This window comes from Urocampus carinirostris, chromosome 17 (assembly GCF_059441175.1).
Source record: "Urocampus carinirostris isolate Australia breed hairy pipefish chromosome 17, RoL_Ucar_1.0, whole genome shotgun sequence".
NCBI lineage: Eukaryota > Metazoa > Chordata > Actinopteri > Syngnathiformes > Syngnathidae > Urocampus > Urocampus carinirostris.
The window spans coordinates 32,482,593-32,502,472 of record NC_142365.1 but is presented as its reverse complement, the minus strand read 5'-3'; the positions used below and the strand labels follow the sequence as shown (position 1 = coordinate 32,502,472).

Sequence of the window (19,880 nt, the reverse complement as noted above, 5' to 3'; positions counted from 1 at the left end):
ATTATTTTATTATTATTTTATTTATTATTATTATTTCAATTTATTTATTATTCCTTCATATGTGATGTTGAGGGTATACCTTTTTCGCCGTACTGAAAACAATACTGCACAGAACTACACATCCCACAATACAACGCTTCAGCTGCCTTGCGGCGCATCTCCCTCGTCTATTCAGTCTTGCTATTACAAGATCTCGCGCAGATGGTGTTGTGCCGAGAAATGCATCCCTGCCTCGCTACTATAACCGTTTTTACCTCGTTTTATCTCACTTTTATATCACTTTTCGGGAAGGTAATGGCGAACATATAACCAAAACCACTTCGGCTTGCATTTGTTGGGAATGTATACAACTTAAACCATTCCGTCTTTGTATTTGTTGTGAACGTAATCGAACGGTAATGCACACTGTATACAAATCACTTTTGAGAACTGTTATGCACTCTACCGTAAAGCTTATTATGCTGAAATAAGCTTCATAGTAGAGTGCATAACAGTTTCAATGCAAGCGATTTGAATAGAAAAAGGCAAAATAAACATAAGTGATTTGTATACGGTGTGCATTACCGTTCGATTACATTCACAACAAATACAAAGACGGAATGGTTTAAGTCGTATTACATTCCCAACAAATGCAAGACGAAGTGGTTTTGGTTATATGTTCACCATTACCTTCCCTAAAAGTGAGATAAAACGAGGTAAAAATGGTTATAGTAGCGAGGGGATACAAATCTCGGCAGGGTTGCATTTCTCGGCATAACACCGGTAGCCGAACATACCCCTCACAATGGCGAAGAGAAAAGTTGATTCTGAAAACAGAGCTTTTACTAACCGATTGGAGGCTGAGTATATGTTTGTATTTGTTTATATGTGAAGGCGTTTCAAGTGAAGCTGCTTTTGTCGGAGACACAAATGCAACAATGCAACTTGCCTCACGTTCCCTGTTGCCAAGTGATGTTGCGCCAAGTCAGCACAACAGTGTTCCCCAAAACGCACTTTGCCGACAAACTGAGCCACTTCGCGCTGAGTTCGCACGGCGGTTTAGTGACTTTGAAGCATTTGCCGTTGATGTTGAAACTGCACCTGCGCAGATTAAGATGGAACTGATTGGGCTGCAGTGTAATGGGTCACTGAAGACAAAGTATGGCACTGCAGGGCCCGCACAGTTCAATCCACTCTATCCCTGCAGCAATGCTCCGGCTTCATGCCGCTCGAACCTTGTGCATGTTTGGGAGCACATATCTGTGTGAGAAGCTCTTCTCAGTGATGAAGATTAACAAAACAGCACACAGAAGTCATCTCACTGATGACCACCTGCAGTCCATCCTGAGAATCTCCACAATACAGGACTTCACACCAAACATAAAACCAACTTGTTGCCAAAAAAAGATGCCAGGTGTCCGGCTGCCATCAGAGCAAATGATCAAATCAGTCATAAGAGCAAAGAAAAAGGAATAATTAGAATTTCTGAAAAGTACATATTTTATGTATATTTCCAGGTTTTGTAGCATTTTCATATTTCTACATTTGACAGGAGATATATAAAGGAGAGCAAAATCTTTTGGGATATTTCCTTTTTTTTAATATATACATTGACATAGGAGCAAAGGAATTTGAATGTTATTTTAATGCTAAGTTGTTTAAGTTCTAAGTTGTATAATTTAACAAGATATTTCTTATTTAGAGCAAAAAAAATACACTGTTTAAGTGATTTAAGGTTTAAATGTAATATGTCTGTCTGTTTTTATTTCTATTTATGTTCCAAAAACATTAAGTTTAAGTGTGTTCAATGTTTATCCTGGTTGGCCCGCGACCTTAAGTGTGTTTTGAATTTTGGCCCCTTGTGCAACTGAGTTTGACATCCCTGTTTTAGAGCAATTTCATTCGTGACTGAAGCATCACTATTGACAAAAATGCAGAGGGAAAAAATGGCACAACACAGAAATAGAAATCATTGTACCAAATATGGATGGTAAACATTCTAATTATTTATTGAGCAATTAAAGAATTTAAAAAATTGTCTAGACTTTTTGGAGCACCACATATGTTTTTTGATCAATGTGTCAGGGAAACGGATGAAAATCATTGTTAAGATATTCTGAAGGGTGGCTACACACACACACACACTTTAGGTGAATTTCTTTTACCGGTTTTGATATTTCAATATACTTTAATCAAGACACACACACTATTGGATTTGAACTTTTCTCTTACTTATCATCTACTAAAGAAGCTTGAATAGAACACAAAACAATAATGAGAAAATAAAGACAATTAGAAGTTGAGAACTTAAACTGGCACCATTTGGATGGACAACAAAGTTGGCTTGATAATTCCGTTATTGTATTTAGAATTCCAACTTTAACGTCACACCAATACCAATGCCTAGCAACAATGAGATGTTCTGCAAAGTTTTGCTTCAATGAAGATGACGGCCCAGTCCTTATGCGATGAGGAATTCTGGTAAGCTTGAGAGCCGGTTGGGACGGAGACCACAGAATGCAGTGTTGAAGCAGAGATTGACTGCTAGTGGCTTGAGGCTTCTTTGAGGTTGCTGGCTTTGTCCCACCGGTTTGGCCGCTAGCTTGATCAAGCTTGGCTGCTGGCTTGGCAAGGTTCTCTGGCTGCTAATTGAGCTGGGACTTGGTCAGGACTGGCCAGGGTTTTGGTCCAGTTCTTCTTGTTAGGATTTGCCTTCTTGCTGGCCAAATTCAGACTGCCCTTGTGAGGCTATACGTGTACCAGCTCTGGGTTCCGGTCTCCTGCAAGGGGCGGACCCACTGTGATGGAGTTGTCACGGCAACCTGTGATGCGCAAATGCAAGCTAAAATCCTCCTCCCCAACCTCACATTCCACCAGTATCAGTCAGATAACATATCTATGTGATTGACTTAAAACACAGTACAGACCCTCCCCTACTTACGACCATTTGACATACGCATAACGATAGATACGAGATAAAAAATCGGGATCTTGAAAAATATGTGGACTATGTTGTAAGGTAGATTTTGTATTGTGTGCACATTTTTCAGAGTAGAGAACGGTACTGTAGTACTTCTTTCAGCCGCGTGCCGCTGTGAGAGGTCACCCAGCGTCCACCCCGAAGAAGAAATCAGACTTCTACTTCCCGATTCGTGTGTAATCATAACAAGGTTTACTGCATCGCTAGCGCGAAGAACTTGGACGTTTTCATTGTTTAGTTTCTAGTGCATCCCTTCAATATGGTTGGTGTTAAGTTTAAAGAGGCGAGCCATTTCTTTTATAATGAAAGTGGAATAAGTAAGCTTGATGCAGTTGAGAAAATGGTCGGAACGCTTTTTTTCAGCCCCTTTTCACAACGAAGGAGGAACTATTGAAGCGGATCTCCCAAAAGTAAGTTAAACCTCACAAAACAATTTAATTGGGTGAGTGGTAGGGGTTGGAGGAGCTATGCACAGCAGCACGCTTCCCTCTTTCTTTCACAGGCATCCACTGCGCTGAAGGGAAATTCATCCATAACATTTTTTTGTCTGTAGTTTTTTGTGACATTTTTTTTTTAAAAAGACCTCCGCGTTGATACAATTATTTATGGGGAAAAATAAAGGTCAAAATGTGCCTCAATAATCTTAAAAAAAATGCGTGAGGGAGACAAGATTAAGTGGTATATTTGATATGGGACAAAGGCTTTAGTCTTATTGTCATTTCAAAAAATTTATCGAGTCATTTGATGTCGGACATGCGCCGAAAAAATAGCTTTTGTCCTGGGAGCGGGGTAGGCGGTTTTGCTGAATTTTGTTCTTAAAATATATGGTGTGGCTGTCTTTTTCACAAAAAAAAAAATAAAGATTTTGAAATTACTTTGGGTCAAAAAGGTTCCCAACCCCTGGTATACAATATTCAATGGGGGAAGGCCATTCAAGTGTCATTAACAAAAAATTAAAAGGTGGCTAAAAAGAAACTTGTTTTAGTCACACCAACGTGTCACAAAAAAACATTCAATTCAATTTTGAAAAGCAGTCAGAATTTAGAGAAAATTTAGGAACATTTTTTGAAAAATTTCTCTTATAAAACATCAGAGGCAGTCACATTAACATCTGTTAACATCAACGCGTGCATGCAACATTACATGTGCAGTAAAACTGCTCACCGTTAAAAGTATTTATACCTTTAAATCTAAAACACAAAAACAGGTAAATAATCCTGTCATTTGTCGAAAATTAATAACAAGGTACCAGTAGTAGGCTATCTTCCCAATTGTTACCCATTTTCCCTATGTCCTAATGCAGGGGTGGGTAAAAAAATGGCCGAAAAGATTATGTGAGCCAACCTAATTTTTATCATATTGTCCCTGGCAGTTGAAAAAGATAATTCTCTATTTTTCTAGTAATGTTTGATATGTTTGCAATTTCTGCACATTCAGGCATAAATAATACATGACAAGAAAATGGAGATATGTATTTTTATAGAAGAGCAGCAGTTTATGAATTTATGCGTTTATGAATAAACAAACCTGCAAACATTTATAAGTATATTGTTTTATTTTATTTTCTTCTTTTGTCAAAATAAAACATTTAATCAATTTGGTTTTGAAAGGCACAGAATTTAAGCGAAGCAACAAAATTCCAGACGCCTCCCGACTTACGTACGACCTACGGATTGTGCGAACCTTTCTCAGAGTACAGGAGATTACTGTAGTGCTTCTGTCCGCCGCTACCGGCATGTGGCGATGTGAAGTCACCCAGCATCCAACCAGAAATTAAAAAAAAAAAAAAAATCTGCTTCCTCTATGTAGTTTGCATGTAAACATACCGTGCTATTTGTACAAAATCTCCAACGCGTTCAAAACTTTGCCGTTTTTTTTGTTCAATATCTCGTGCATCTATTCAATATGGCTGGTGTAAAGTGTAAAGTCCCGGTCACCCAGCCTTTCGCGTCTGTATTGCGGGTGAAATTTTGCGATTTTTTTTTTTGCCCGTGGTTGCCCGCGGTGGAAAATGTGCAAAATTGGCCAGCAACTGTTCCGCGTCCTTATCGCGGGTAACTGTGGCTGCATCGCTGTGCCGCCCGCGGTTACCTGTGGTCTAAATTTTCTAGCAGCGCAAAACTTTTTCGCGCGGCCAACCGCGTGTGAATTTCTTACCGCGTGTAAAGCACGGCTGTATCGCAATCTCAAAGCGTCCAACAGCGTCTGCTTCACGGGCAGAAATTTCTGGCCGTGATTCAGCCGCGATACGCCCGTGAAAGGCTGTGTGACCGGGCCTTAAGGAAGAGGCGAGCCATTTCTTTTGAAATTAAAGTGGAATAAGAAAAATTGATGCGTTTGAGAAAATGGTCGGAACGCTTTTTTTCGGCCACTTTTTACCACGGAGTAGGACTTCTGGAAGCGCATCCTCCAAAAGTAAGTTAAACCAAACTTTATTTATCTTAATATAGCATATTATTTTATTGAATGTATACTTTTTAGTACAAAACAATACAGGTTACTTATACAAGCCTTAAACATACTTATATAAACAATAAACAATACAAAATATAGCACTGATGCAGCGAAAAAATTCAAATTACGAACGATCGTCCGGAACCTAACTCGTTCGTAGGTCGGGCAGCGTCTGTATGTGCCTTGGATATTATTTCCTGCATTTTGTAATATAACTCAAATTGCAATACAACTAGCTCATACTTTGATAAACGTCTTGATAAATAAAACACATGATTAAAATAGCATGTAAAGAAAAAAGTAGCAAGCTATTTGAATGCTGGAGACACTGGGAATAAGAGTGGCATAAAATCCAACACGTTTTCAATAGTAGTACCGTAAATTCCGGACTATAAGCCGCTACTTGTCGACGATATCTACTTTTTTCCCCAAACTTTCAACCCTGCAGCTTATTCAGTAATGCGGCCAATTTATGTAATTTTTCTAACAGCCGCCAGCAGCGCTCGAGTTCAAGGCACATGACGCAGCTTACAAGCTAAATGCAATCGAGCAGTCCGATAAAGAAGGAAACAGAGCTACTGCACGCAAACTTTACCCTGCGAGCATGTTTTTGAATAAGGGAGCGTGGGACGTCGTCTATATGACAAAGTCTCTTGCCCATACTGGGGAAGACGACTTTGATGACGTCAGTAATGGGGAGGAAGATGAGGACGGCTTACCGTGGCTTCTACAAGTACGGTATGTTTTTTTTAACAGACCCGTTTAGAGCGTCGCGAGTGTGTCTGTCGCTAGGTAGCGTTTTGCTACCCTTCAGGCACGGTTTGGGATGAAAGTTAAAATATTATTATAAAAGCTTTGAAAACTATCTCGGTGTACCGTCTTTCTTTGTAAATATGTGTAACTATGTATAATATGTATATGCAACTGTATATTTTTGTAATGTATTTATTTTGGACACTTATTCTGATAAGTCTTGCAATGACCAATTAAAAAGAAGGGGCGTAACAGACGCGGGGGATGACGGGAAGTGGGGACCGGTAAAGGTGAGTGTTTGTGGACACGGCAGACAATAGTGTATATATATTTTTTCCACCCTTAACTTTAGAAATATACACTTTTTTTCCTTGGATTACTTTTAACGGGACCCGGACTCTGCAGGTCTGCAACCAATAATAACTACCGGTATCATTTTCCATTATTTGCCATCTGTGGTCTTTGAACTGTGTACTGCTGTGGTTGTGTTTGCCTTAATTTGGCCTGACCTTAGCTTGGCCTTTTCCTTAGCTTGGCCTTTGATTTTTGCATTCTGGAGATGGAATAAGAGCTTGCTCTGTCCACTTCACGCATCGGCCCGGTATTGCAGTACCTCCGGGAACGGTGCATTCGCAATGATCGCAGCAAGGCTTTAGGGCTAGGACCTTAGCTTGGCCTTTTGGCTGAGAGTAAGTGTCCCGGCTCCTAGGCTTTGTAGCGTATTATGAACTGACCGATAACGGATAATGGATAATGAATAACGAAGATAAATCAATAACCCTTAAAAACCCCTGCTCTTAAAAACGTAATATTGGAATATAATATTGTGAATGTGCTTAATTGCTGTTGAGATTGTCATGATTGTTTTCTGTTTTTAGTGTCAATAAATTTGTTCAAACCAAAAAAACCACATCGACTTTGGCCTGGACAGATCTATTGACACTAACAAAGATGTTATATAATGAAATTGTGAATATGCTTGATTGCTATTAAGATTTTCGAGAAGGGTTGTTCAAACCTCACATTGTGCTTGCTGTTAAAAAAGTCATATTGAAATATAATATTGTGAATGTACTTAATTGCTGTTGAGATTGTCATGATTGTTTTTCTATTATTAGTGTCAATAAATTTGTTCAAACCAAAAAAAAAAACTGAGGCTGTGGTTTTGGAACTTAGCCCTGTGGCTTGTGATTATTGAACTGTGTACTTTATACTCATGTTCAGTTGATTTTTGCAATTGGGAGATGGAATAAGAGCTTGCTTTGTCCACTCCACGCATCGGCCCGGTATTGCTGTACCTCCGGGAACGGTGCGTTTGCACTGATCGCTGCTTGGCCATGTGGCTAGTACCTTGACTCAGCCTCTAGGCTGGAAGCAAGTGTCTCGGCCTCTTGGCTTTGTGGTGTATTCAGGGATCAGAATGGAGATTTTCATTTTCAGCTGAAATAGCCAGCGTCCAGGAATAAACCAGGGCGGAGCCCCCCCCACCCCTCCCACCGGCACCCCCCCCCAAAACCTGGGTTTTAGGCAATTTACTTGTCCAAAACCATGCTTATATTTATCATTTAAGTAACATTTTTAGAAGATTAAAATAATTTGCCCACATAACTGATTTTTTTGTAAATACTGCAAGATGAGTTCAAATGCAGTTCAGTCCCTGCAGCTTGTGCGACAATGCGGCCAATTTTTCTAACGGCCGCCAGGGTGCGCCAGAGCAATAAAGGAAAGAGTGAGACAGTCGGATTTTGAATTTGTTTGCTACGCATGAGAAAAAGTGAAAAAGTCGGAATGCCTTTGGGGTTCAAAAACAGCGGAAATCCGCGGATCCGCGGAAAATTCTGATCCCTGTGTATTATGATTTGACCGATAACGGATAATGGATAATTGATAAAGAATATAGAACAATAAACCTCTACAAAATCCCCCATCAGTTAAAATCACAGCACTCAAAGTAGGGTCTGGGTTAATCTTGTAATTATGTTATATGTTTCAATGTGGGCGCATGTGGCTTATATATAGGTGCGCCTTGTGTAAGTACAAAAGCGGCTATCCTCTTAAAATGTGGTGGGTGCGGCTTATAATCAGGTGCGCTTTATAGTCCGGAATTTACGGTATTTATTTATTTATTTAATTTATGGTAACCTATTGTATTTTTACATTTTATACATGATTGTTTTGTGGGCTGGATGGAAAAATCCCCATGGGGCCATCAGAGTGTAGTTCGCTCACCCCCGTTTCAAATTACTGGACTTATACAAGGTTACCTGGTAGGTCCAATCCTTTTCTTTTTGATCAATAACTATATATATTGAGAGAACTTTAGGGTATTTTTTGTCGTTTTTAACTCAATGTTCCTGTTGTATGTGTGTTTTTTTGAAAGGCATTTTTAAAAATAAAAACCATTGTTTTTTAACATTTTAACATCAAAAAGATTCGGAGTCTTATACTTTGTCATTTGTTTCCCTCTTATCCAACTTAACATTATTTTTTGACCCAAAGTTTATAGGAGTGGTGATGCAGTATAAGTTTTGCTGAAAATCTACTGACCACATTTTGAGAAGTTGCAGCAGTATATTAGTCATAGGAAATTTGCATGGACTTCACCGAAGTCATAAAACAAAGAGGAAGCCGACCAGGAGTCTTGCATGGCAGCATCTGGCCAATAAATGGCGACATAGGAAAATATATAGCATGTGAAAAGTAATCAGTTTCAATTTCATTTGTTGGAATGTAATTCTCCGATGGAACAAATTGAGAATGAAATCGGTTAAGGCAGAAACGAAACCCAAAAGAGCTTAAACCAAACCTCTCTCAAAATAAGTGAAGTGACTAAGTGGAGGATAGATAGTTACAAAATGTTTCTATGCAGGCAGAGACATGATGAGACGATGTGAATGTCTCAAAAGATGTAATCACGCGTCATCTTGAGAGACGGCATAGCTTCGTTGACATTCTGGTCCAGGCGATGATACTCCACCGTGTTGCGAGAGCACAGGCTCTCCTTCCAACGGCGACTCTGAGCTAGCAGGAGGATCTGACAACAGGTACATGAAAAGGTTTTTGCACACATTTTTTCATCTTTTTCAGTACCTTCAAAGGAAGAAATTCAGTACTGATCAAAAGAACATTACCGTAAATTCCGGACTATAGCCGGTACTTTTTTCCCAAACTTTCAACCCTGCGGCTTATTCAGTGATGCGGCCAATTTATGTAATTTTTCTAACGGCCTCCAGCGGCGCTCGAGTACAAAAGGTAAGATTTAGACTGCAACTTCTTAACTTGTGCACAAATTAAATTAGCGTAGACATATCCTCATCATGTAAATTGCAAAAAGAAAGACACATGACGCAACTTTCAAGCTGAAAGCAATCGAGCAGTCCGATATAGAAGGAAACAGAGCTAACGCACGTTAACTTTACTTTGCGAGCGTGATGCTACCGTGTTTTCGGATATTGAAGGAAGACGATTTTGATGACGTCAGTTATATGTAGGAAGATGAGGACGATTTACCATGCTTACTACAAGCACGATATATTTTTTTAACAGAGCTGTGAACTGAGTTGCGAGCGTGTTGCTAGTAGGTTTTTGCTACCCTTCACAGACACGGTTTGGGATGAAAGTCATAATATTATTATTAAAGCTTTGAAAACTCTCTCGGTGTACCGTCTTTCTTTGTAAATATGTGTAACCATGTATAATATGTATTTGCAACTGTATATTTTTGTAATGTATTTATTTTCTAAACTTATTCTTATATGTTTTGTGCGAACAAATGAGAAAGAAGCGGCGGGGCAAACGCGGGCTGACAGTAAGCGGAGTAAAGGTGAGACGTGTTTGTGGACGCAGCCGACAATAGTGGATATATATTTTTCCCACCCTTACCTTTGGAAATATACACTTTTTTCCTTGGATTACTTTCAACGGGCACCCGGACTCTGCGGGTCTGCATTAAATCATAAGTACCAGTATCATTTTCCCTTCATTTTGCCGGCTGTGTTTATTGGACTGTATCGGGTATGGGTTAATTTCGTGTTTGTATTGGGTTTTTTCAATGTGGGGGCATGCGGCTAATATACAGGTGCGGCTTGTGTATGAAATGAAAATGAATGTACAATATCGGTTTTCCTCCCGAAATGTGGTGGGTGCGGCTTATAATCAGGTGCGCTCCATAGTCCGGAATTTACGGTAGTCTTTATTTTGATGACTAAAATAAAGTCGCCATCTAACTGCTAGCACATACTTTGTGCTATTTTGAGCTGTTCCTATCTATGATCTCCAATACTTTTGTGTAAATGGGTTGCTATGAACTGACATGAATTCTGCCATTCTGCTTCAACAAAGCAGGCACAGCTTGGCTACGTCACACTTGCTCACGAACACGAAAAGGGCTCCCCATAGGTGTTGTGGAATAATTAAGTTCAATACGGAAGAAAAAAAAGTACTGTATGTAGAAAAGCAATGCGCCAAATATGGCCTAATTTAGAGTGATATTGATTGCTCCGAAGCAGAGTGCATTCAAGCTTTCAATTAGGTGCTTTATATTTATATTTATTGAGTGTTTTTCTGAGGACCTGTGTCTAATTTGGTGAAAATAGAATTGTATATAGTTAATTGTTTTGCATTTTATCATTTATTTTTAGCATTGAAGAGAAAATATTTTAAATTGATATTTTATTGTTTTGCATTTGAGGATTTTGTGTAGTTGTTCGACTTTAAATCGGTTCAGTGTGTAAAAAGCTTAAATTGTTTTGTTTTTCACCAAAAGAATTGTAGATCTTAGAACATTTTAATTGATATTTCATGTATTTTTCAATGATCCCCGCAAATCATATGAAATTACTAGTTACTAAATGATTTGGTGCATCAAGTTTTATTGTTATTGAGAATATATCATTAAAGAAGAATCAAAAAAATCTAAGGAGCCTTTTGGGAGCCGGAAGAACCCTTACTTAGTGAGCTAAACTAAAAGAGACAGTTTTCTAACTAAAGCTGTCCCCTTGAGTGGGGCCAGTAGGAGGCGGGGACGCTTCACATGACGCCATGATGACAAGCCACCAGGGCAGGCGTGTCGGCGTTATTTTCCATACCTGTCAACCTGTACATTTTTGCCGTACAAAGTAAGTTTATTATGCATTTCAAGACGTGTACGGCATACAAGAAAATCTGTACGGAAAAACGCAACTTTGTCAATTATGGGTACCATCCAGTATACACCGACCATCACGAAACGACAAATCAATCAAGTCAAACGAGTTCGCTGCGGTAGCCTATATCTCGGTATCGTTTTTTTTTCGTTGCAAACGAAACGAGCGGTTTGATGCTACTGTGCGCATGCGTCTGCCGCCCCGGATTTCATGTGGTGGTTGTGTAGTGAAAGGAAGTCCGTCCTTTTTTAGAGAACCGGCTTTTTCAGCTCAACTCATTAAAGAGAGCCGGCTCTCAAACGGCTCACTTGCTTTCATGCATTATATTACGAATTAACATGTTGCATAAAGAAGTTAAGAAAAAAAGGAAGTATAAAAGGAGAAAATGAAAAAAAGACAGGTTTGTGGTTATCCCTTTAATCAGTACATTACCAACAATAATTTAATGCAGAAAATGAATTAATAATTTGAATAAGAAAATGTATTATTTGACTTAATTATATTTCCATGTATTTTTCCTTCTACAGTGGACGTCCAAGCTACTTAATTATGAAACTTTTTTTATAATAAACCTCATTCATGTCGAGCAACTCAATATCTCACAACTAGTATAATATGAAATATATTATATATATTATGTATGATAACAATATATATGATATAACGAAACACATGTACAATATAACATGTTAAACTACATAAATAAACACATTTGAAAAAGAATATGGTGTAAGATTATTTTGGATTTTGTAAGGGAAAATACGAGTTTGTAAGGGCATGGAGCCGTGGAGGTTGACAGGTATGATTTTCACACTTTTTTTCATTTATTGTTTGGTCTATACAGTCACACTGCCAAGAAACATGGTAATGGCAACAATTCCATGCATTTTCAAGGACTTTACTCAAAATTCAAGCATTTTCCTAACCTCGAAAAGACAACAATAAAATTGAAGCATTTTCAAGGATTGCAAAAACCTGAACGAACCACTTTTTAAAATAAATAACAAGAAAAAAATAACATAGTAGAATACCTTTTTTTCGCACGACAAGGCGCACAGGATTATAATTATAAAAATATTTTGTGATAGTTTTTTATATTTAAAGCGCAACGGACTAGAAGGCGCATGGAATTAAAACAACATTAAAATGGGTCAGGGCTAGAAAGGTGAGAAAGGTGTGGAGGAAATATCGTATTTATTTGAGTTTAATGTGCATTGCTCATTACTGATTAAAATCGGGATAAAATTGTGTTTGACTTTTTCTCAGCTCAAACTATGCATTGAAAGTGACCGGGGACATAGGTTTAGCATGCCTGGCGTAGAGGATTTGATATCTGCAATTCAGGAGTTTAAAATATCATGAAAATTCACCTTTAAAATAGCCATTTTACATTTTTGCAGTATTGTTCAGAGTGAGCCCAAAGACACAAAAGCGGGAAGACACCACTGACCTTTCTCTTGTTGTGGTATGTAATGTAAATGATGGCCACCAAGAATGCCAGGATGACCAAGTGAAAGAAAAAGTGAGAGTCATCATCCTCTGTGTTGTAGACACCTGGCATCTTGTAGTTGACATTTTCCTTGACATCGGGCGTCTCCAGGCGGATCACCTTCTGGTCCAGATCCTTGCCCTCATTTTCGTTGGCTTCCAAGTGATACAAAGCATCAGCGTAAGCATCCGGATCATCATCTTCATTGCCATCATAGTCGTCGTCAGAATCTAGGGTTATTGAGGATTTTATGTCGGCAGGTTGTAGTTGGTCGGACTCAAATTCCTGCATGGTATTGGCTGTCTGTGTCGTGGAAGGTTGCAGCTCAAAGACTGTGGCTTCTTCTTCTGCTGGTTTAGTGGATCCTGGGATTTTGTCGATTTCTTGAGTTTGGGATACAGGAGGCGGCTCTGTGGTATTTGCCACCTTGGACGTAAACGCTTTTATCTCGTCTGGTGTTGATTTGTCACTGGTGTCTGATGAATCAATAACCACCGCATTTCTTTCATTTTGTGATGGCATGGGTTGGCGACTTGGGGGAACTTCAGGTTTGACTGTATTGGTCTGAGGGTCCTCAGGTTGGACAGGCTTTGTTTCAGGACGCTCAGCTTGGACAGGTGCAATGTCATGATCGCTTGATGTCACAGGTTCCGCTGCTGTGGTTAACAGTGTCTCTTCAGTCTTATTAGCACTTTTCCCAACTGTGGTCTGAGGACTTTGTTGCAAGCCTACCTTAGTTTGCTCTGTGGTGGCATCTGCAAAAAAAGTCAAAATATGGCTTAAAGGCTAACAATTCACAGAATAACTTGCAATTCAGACTTTGGTATTTACTGTATTTCCCGGACTACAAAGCGCACCTAAAATCCCTTAATTGGTCAGAAATTTAAAAGTTCATACCACAGGGTTCGGTTTGTACACCTTTTTCAAGGCCGAATTCAACCACTTTTTAATGACTTTCAAATTGAACTTTCAAATTTCTCTAGTGGATGGGTTGGGTTTATCTCTTAACCAATAGGGTCGTAGGGGCACCATTTCCTGCAGTGCGTCTTGGGCAAGTACAGCCTGGTGGAGCCAATCCCACTCCAGGCCAAGATACGTTTCCACCCGGTCTTGTACCTGGGACATTTCGAGTATAAGGCGAATATGCTAACCACTGCACTACAGATCACTTCTCTGGTAGTAGTAAAAGAAAAAAAAGTGTGAGTCATTTATTTTGCAGCGCCACAAATAAATCTGTGATTTAAATATGCGTTTTTTAATATTGCATGTGTATTTATCAAGACATGTTTTAGATCAGCACGGCGGAGCAAAAAATATTTGACAAAGGACTACTTTTTGGTGAGGTGCCTTACATTCCAGTTTGCCTTTGAATGCAGAAAATATGGTACTTAAGATGCCCTGCAATTGGCTGGCAACCAGTTCAGGGTGTCCCCTGCCCATTGCCCGGAGATGGCTGGGATGGGCTCCAGCCCCCCCCCGCGACCCTAATGAGGATAAGCGGTACGGATGATGAGATGAGATGGTACTTAAGAATACAAAATTACCATTTTGCCACCATGTGACTGGTAGAGACGTTATTTTCTAGATTGCCAAAGATTATCAGTGAATGTAGAGAAAATGTGTGCCTGACTAGAGCTCACTGGGGATTTGTAGCAAAAAGGATCTTTTTATAAATGGACAGAATAAACAAGCAGTGAACAGGGGGACTTTGTGGCATGCTGAAACCTCATGACTACATAAATTTACTAGCTGAAGCATGCCACAATGAGAATCTGTTTAGCAATAGGGTCACAACCAGTGTTTTTTTAAACACACATTTCATTCCATTAGGTACCCAAATTTCAAATGAATTGACAAAACAGCCGATGTGAAAAAAATTGTGAAACAAATGAACTCCATTCGTGTTATCATTTCGGGGGAGCTGACGAAGGAGCTTCAACCGCAAGTCCCCCCGACGAGAACTGTCCCCCCTAAGCTGGAGCGCGTACACATTACTCACGCTATGGCACTAAAGCCATAAAACCACTTCATATCTTACTTTTAAAGAATTTAATAGTGAAAATGCCAAAAAAAAACATTTTGTCTCGCATTTGTTGGCAATGTAATAGAAAGGTTATGTACATTGTATATAAATCACTTAGCCAAAATGGCACGAAAATGTCTACGTCTCTCATTTGTTGGGAATTTAATAAAATGGTAATGCACATTTGAGCAAATAGCATGTTTTTTGCCTTTTCTTCCTAACATCACTGGTATTAATAATTGTATATTTTTTGTTTGAACAAATTTATTTACACTAATAACAGAAAACAATCTTGACAATCTCAACATTGTATATGCTCTACTATAAATCCTATTACGCGGAAGTGAACTGTCAAATTATCAATAGATATAACAGGAGACGAACGTTTCCGATTTCTTGTCATCATCAAACAAGACGTAATACATGAATAAGTTGTATTATACTTGAGTAAACAGATCCCGTGCGCGCTCCCGCTAGAAGGGACAATTCCTGGCGGGAGACAATTCTCGGCACAACACCAGCAGTTCAAGGTGCTGCGTGGGGGAAATGGATGACTGAAAGGGTGCACAGTTTCACATAGAGTGGGAGGAAGCGCCGGGTGGGTTACGCCACAATTTGTGGATTGTGGACTCATGACCTAGCATTTCTGCCCAGACTGTGGTTCGATCGTTTTCAAAAGCCAACATAATCTCCAAAGGGCCACACAGTAGGGAAAGTGACTCGGAAAATGAAGCTTTTGGTGCAGCTTTTCATGCCCAAAACGGAAGATGAAGAGTTCGAGGGCTTTGTGTAAAAATGGGAATACGAAACTGTTTGTGTCTTTTTTGTTTGTTTTTTACCATTCTTTTGTACTCTGGGGTTTTACTTTGTGATAATTACTAAATAAACCGCAATCAAACTCAGTTTTGTTCCCGGTGCTTTTTTAGGGGGGATACACACACTTGTGGCTTAAAAGCAGTCGCATGAGACTCGCGTCTAATAGGCTGCTGCGGCATATGAGCGGTAAAAAAACAAATTCAAACCCAGGAAGGTGAGCCCTTTAGAATAGAATAGAATAGAATAGAATATACCTTTATTGTCATTGTTACAAAATGGGTTAACATATTGTGACAACGAAATTGGGCATGACACTCCAGTTTTACACATTCACAGTGAGGTATGAGCCAAGAAGATAAAGGAACAGAGAAGATAAGGTTATAAAACAAGGGGGATAAGGCTATAGTTATCATTGACATGGTATTTACACAAGAAAACTGCATGCAATGGGTGTGAAAATATGGTAGTCCCCAAGCACCTACAGCCAAAATGCCGCTTACATGTAGGTAAATACAAAAATAATTACTACGTTTATTTTTAAGCGTTAACAAAAAAAGGTTCCACTGTTTTATTGGAGGAAATCCAATGTTTTAATTTTAAGGTGAATTACCTGTATAAAAGGTTAATTAATAGTAAGTGGTGTTTTCACATTACTGACTTAAAATAAGGTATACTGTATAACAACTACTTCTCACAAGACCTTGAGGAAAATGTACAATAGAAAGACATAAATCACCACTAGATTTGGCGATTACAACTACTCCGACATCACTTACTTAAAATATTTTATTTTAAATAAAATGCTTTATTTTTAGGTTGATTGATTATAACATGTCCTCTTTAAAGAGGATTAACTGGATTACATTCAAGAAAAACTAGAAACTCCTACTTCCTCAAAGTCCCCCGCCCCCCTTGATAGATGTTTTTAAGTGCATTAGAGCCTCGGACAAGTGTTCAATGGTAGAATTAGATATAAATTAGAAAAAAACACAAGTTAGGAACAATGTAACCCAAGTACGCTTTGCATTAATCCTCCTCTCTCGACAGGTAATACAGCAGGGCCAATGTCTACTTTAAAGAACATATCTTGCTACAATGTAGTAAAATGAAAATCATACATCATCTGTATTTAAAATAAGAGTCCAAGTGTGAGCTCGCCACAGCTGACTAGCTTGACGCGCTAGTTCTACTCGGCTAAAGACGAAGCAGTTAAAAAAAACGCCGCCTTGGGACAAGAATACTTTACCAGCTGAGGTGATATTCGTCGGCGCTGATAAGACAAAGGCGATACATTGAAATTGGAGTAAGAAGAGTGTATAGAGAGCGAAACTCTTGCTACGTCCTATAGCCGCCATGTTGGTGTGAGTTAAGGGGAGAAGAGGCGCGGCATAGTATGAAGTCTGCGTCACATGCTTGCCTTGAGCTATGACAGAGACGTTACTCATGAACCGTGTGGCATTTACGTTGTAGTCGCATTACTGTAAAACAGCCATTAGTTGCAGATACTAGTTACGTCATTTAAAAAGTAATTATGTTAATGCCAAGATTACTAACACCCAAAAGTAGTGTGTTACTCTGAAAGTAACTGTTATTGTTACAACTTACTAGTAAGGTGCTCCTTAGCTCGAACCCCTGAAGCGTGTGCCGAGTATTTTTAAATGAGTGGTTCATCCACAGATGTGTACCGACCGACTACTAGATACGTCGGCGCGCTGTGGCAGCCCGCTAACCGGCGTGTCTACGTGCCTGCCAAGTAACGCAAACATTGAAATTAAATCATAACTTGTTCATTTTACAATCACTTTTCATTTTCATTTTTGTCAACGTCGACGCGTGCGGTTATTGCAGAAAAATAAATAACGAAAACAGATTTTTTTTCTTGTTAAACAAAAAACAAAATGTTTACACAACAATTCATGAACAATTATACAAATTACAAAGAACTGCATTGAAGTGTGAGCACTATTTACAATAAAATACACATTGAGGAAAAGGATAATGTAGACTTATCCAATTTTTCGCGGGTAAATACATAGATGAGAAAAACAAGTTCAATTATTTTCTTATAGTTGTTTTACTGACACAGACTGAACTTGAATCATTGCCTTCCACTGTAAAGTGAAACAATATGTGATATTTGGCCCTGTGCTCACATACGGATTAATTATTTTTTTCATGGGGTCAATGCTTAAACTCTGTGCTGAATGCACTGCATGGAGGCTAAATGTAAATGAAACACTGCTAATGAAAACTCCACAGTGCCCTAGTGTAGTGCAAGTGCAATTTCCCTTCATTCTGGGAAAGTAAAAAAATAAAATTAAAAAAATAAATAAATAAAAAGTTAAGTCTAATGTACCCGCGCCCCCCTTGACGGAGCCTTGTGCCCCCATAGTGTCCCGCCCCACTATTTGAGAACCACTGCCGTAGACTAAGGCCCAATCCCATTCCTCTCACTTGGCCCTGAGAACCCCCAGTGAGGTCCCTCCATAGGGATGTCCCCTCGGTGAGTGGAGTGCAAAGTGAACATTGTCCCCTAAGAAATTGGACGGGACTTGCAAGGTTCCACCCCAGTCCAGTACATGGCTGTAATACAAATTGGCTGTCGACCTCAGTGACGTATTGGCCTACGTCACATGTAAACAACTTCAGTCTCAACCTGTGGTGTGGCAGTTGGAGAGTCCATGCAACGTTAAATATGCCCGCTACAGCTGTTATTACTGATTGCATTCGGTCAAATACAGTAAGGGTTAACGTACAACGCACATTCGCATAATACCCTATGTTTGTGTAAACATAAATGACAACCTACTTATTAGTATCTTAATGCCATTTTATGACATATAGTAGGGGTCTTTAATATGTGACACGATGAAAAGTAAACAAACACAGAACAGTCCACCTGACCCTTAAGCTGACATGATTATCACCAAACTTCCCTGTAGGACCCAAACACCTTAGTTCATAAGGAATTTAATTCAAAAGAGTTGTGATTGGATATAAAAAAAAAAAGATCATTTCTACATTTTTTTTCATGATGCATACCTCACAGTGAAAGCGGTCTTTTTCTTTTCTATGCCCACATTAAGGTCCAAAATTTTTATCTTATCTGTTGTGTTCCAGAGTGGCCATCCCATAAACATGGACAGGTTGGACAGGAATGTTCCCATCCTGTGTTTATGGTTCGATGTGGAGTCAGAACTCATTCAGGACTTAAGGTAGAGCAAGAAGGTCATGTGGGCCCAGCAGGAGCTGCTGAAGAGGGAACAGGACCATGGCTGGAGGTCCTGATCTACGTGTACTGGCTGGCCCACGGTCTGTCCTATCGTTTGGTGTCTCGGGTCTTCAGTGTTCCCAGGTCCATCGTACACAGAATTGTCCACAGTTAATATGGAATAAATTGCCCAAAAGCCATGTTTCAGGCTCTGGAAGTCAGACCCACATTTGTATCCTGTGCTTTTCTGCATTACTATTCAATAAACGTCTTCATTTTGAGTAACACCTTGGTGGTTTATTTCAAAATGATGTGAGATACTGTGTGTCAGTCAATCACTGACATTATTTATTTACTATAATGTGTCACAAAATGTAACAATGTAACAAAAATATACCAATATTTCCATAAAACTGCAAAACACAAACTGGAACTTCTTTGAATTCCTAATAAAATAAAATATTTTCCTTTTATAAAAGAAAGGGAAACATTGCAGATATGTCACTGTTCTGGAAATTTATACACCAGCAATAAGTAATTATTGTTTTTTCCACCAAACCTAAAGGCCAATGTAGAACGCCGCGTAGAAGAGCTGGCGACCATCACAGCTAACACACCATCCACACCACCGGGCACGTCGTCGGCATCTTCCAATCAGGCACCAAACCCTAAATCACCCAGAAAAACACTCTTTGACTTTTTGAAAGAGGAGTCTGCCAGAGTGAAGAAAAGGCACGAGGAAACTGAGGCCAAAACTGAGCGGCTCCCGATCCTTTTTGGGAAGCTCGTGGACAAATTTCCAGAACACTGACATCTCTGCAATGTTTCCCTTTCTTTTATAAAAGGAAAATATTTTATTTTATTAAGAATTCAATGAAGTTCCAGTTTGTGTTTTCCAGTTTTATGGAAGTATTGGTATATTTTTGTTACATTTTGTGACACATTATTTATTTACTATTATGTATTTCGGCCCAATGTGAGTTTGTTTTTTTGAAGGTAAACTATTATTTAACCCAAAGTGATTTGTAGTT

At 39.1% G+C, this 19,880-nt stretch overlaps 1 protein-coding gene, 1 long non-coding RNA gene and 2 pseudogenes across 2 annotated transcripts; 3 read left to right on the top strand and 1 right to left on the bottom strand.

The window, feature by feature from the left end:
• Positions 1-6,673: 6,673 nt before the first annotated feature.
• Positions 6,674-6,801, top strand: LOC148349832 (U2 spliceosomal RNA; annotated as a pseudogene).
• Positions 6,802-7,333: 532 nt separating this feature from the next.
• Positions 7,334-7,486, top strand: LOC148349831 (U2 spliceosomal RNA; annotated as a pseudogene).
• A 1,367-nt stretch (positions 7,487-8,853) lies between these two features.
• Positions 8,854-17,095, bottom strand: c17h5orf15 (chromosome 17 C5orf15 homolog). The gene is made up of 3 exons (XM_088320447.1): positions 16,885-17,095; positions 12,761-13,554; positions 8,854-9,200 (listed from the first exon to the last, which is right to left on the bottom strand). Exons 1-3 carry the CDS (start codon positions 17,081-17,083, stop codon positions 9,066-9,068), a joined length of 1,128 nt encoding a protein of 375 aa, XP_088176573.1. The 5' UTR covers positions 17,084-17,095; the 3' UTR covers positions 8,854-9,065.
• Positions 17,052-19,134, top strand: LOC148349829 (uncharacterized). The gene is made up of 2 exons (XR_015847193.1): positions 17,052-17,391; positions 18,759-19,134. It is a non-coding gene; the product is annotated as an uncharacterized LOC148349829 (long non-coding RNA).
• Positions 19,135-19,880: the final 746 nt, after the last annotated feature.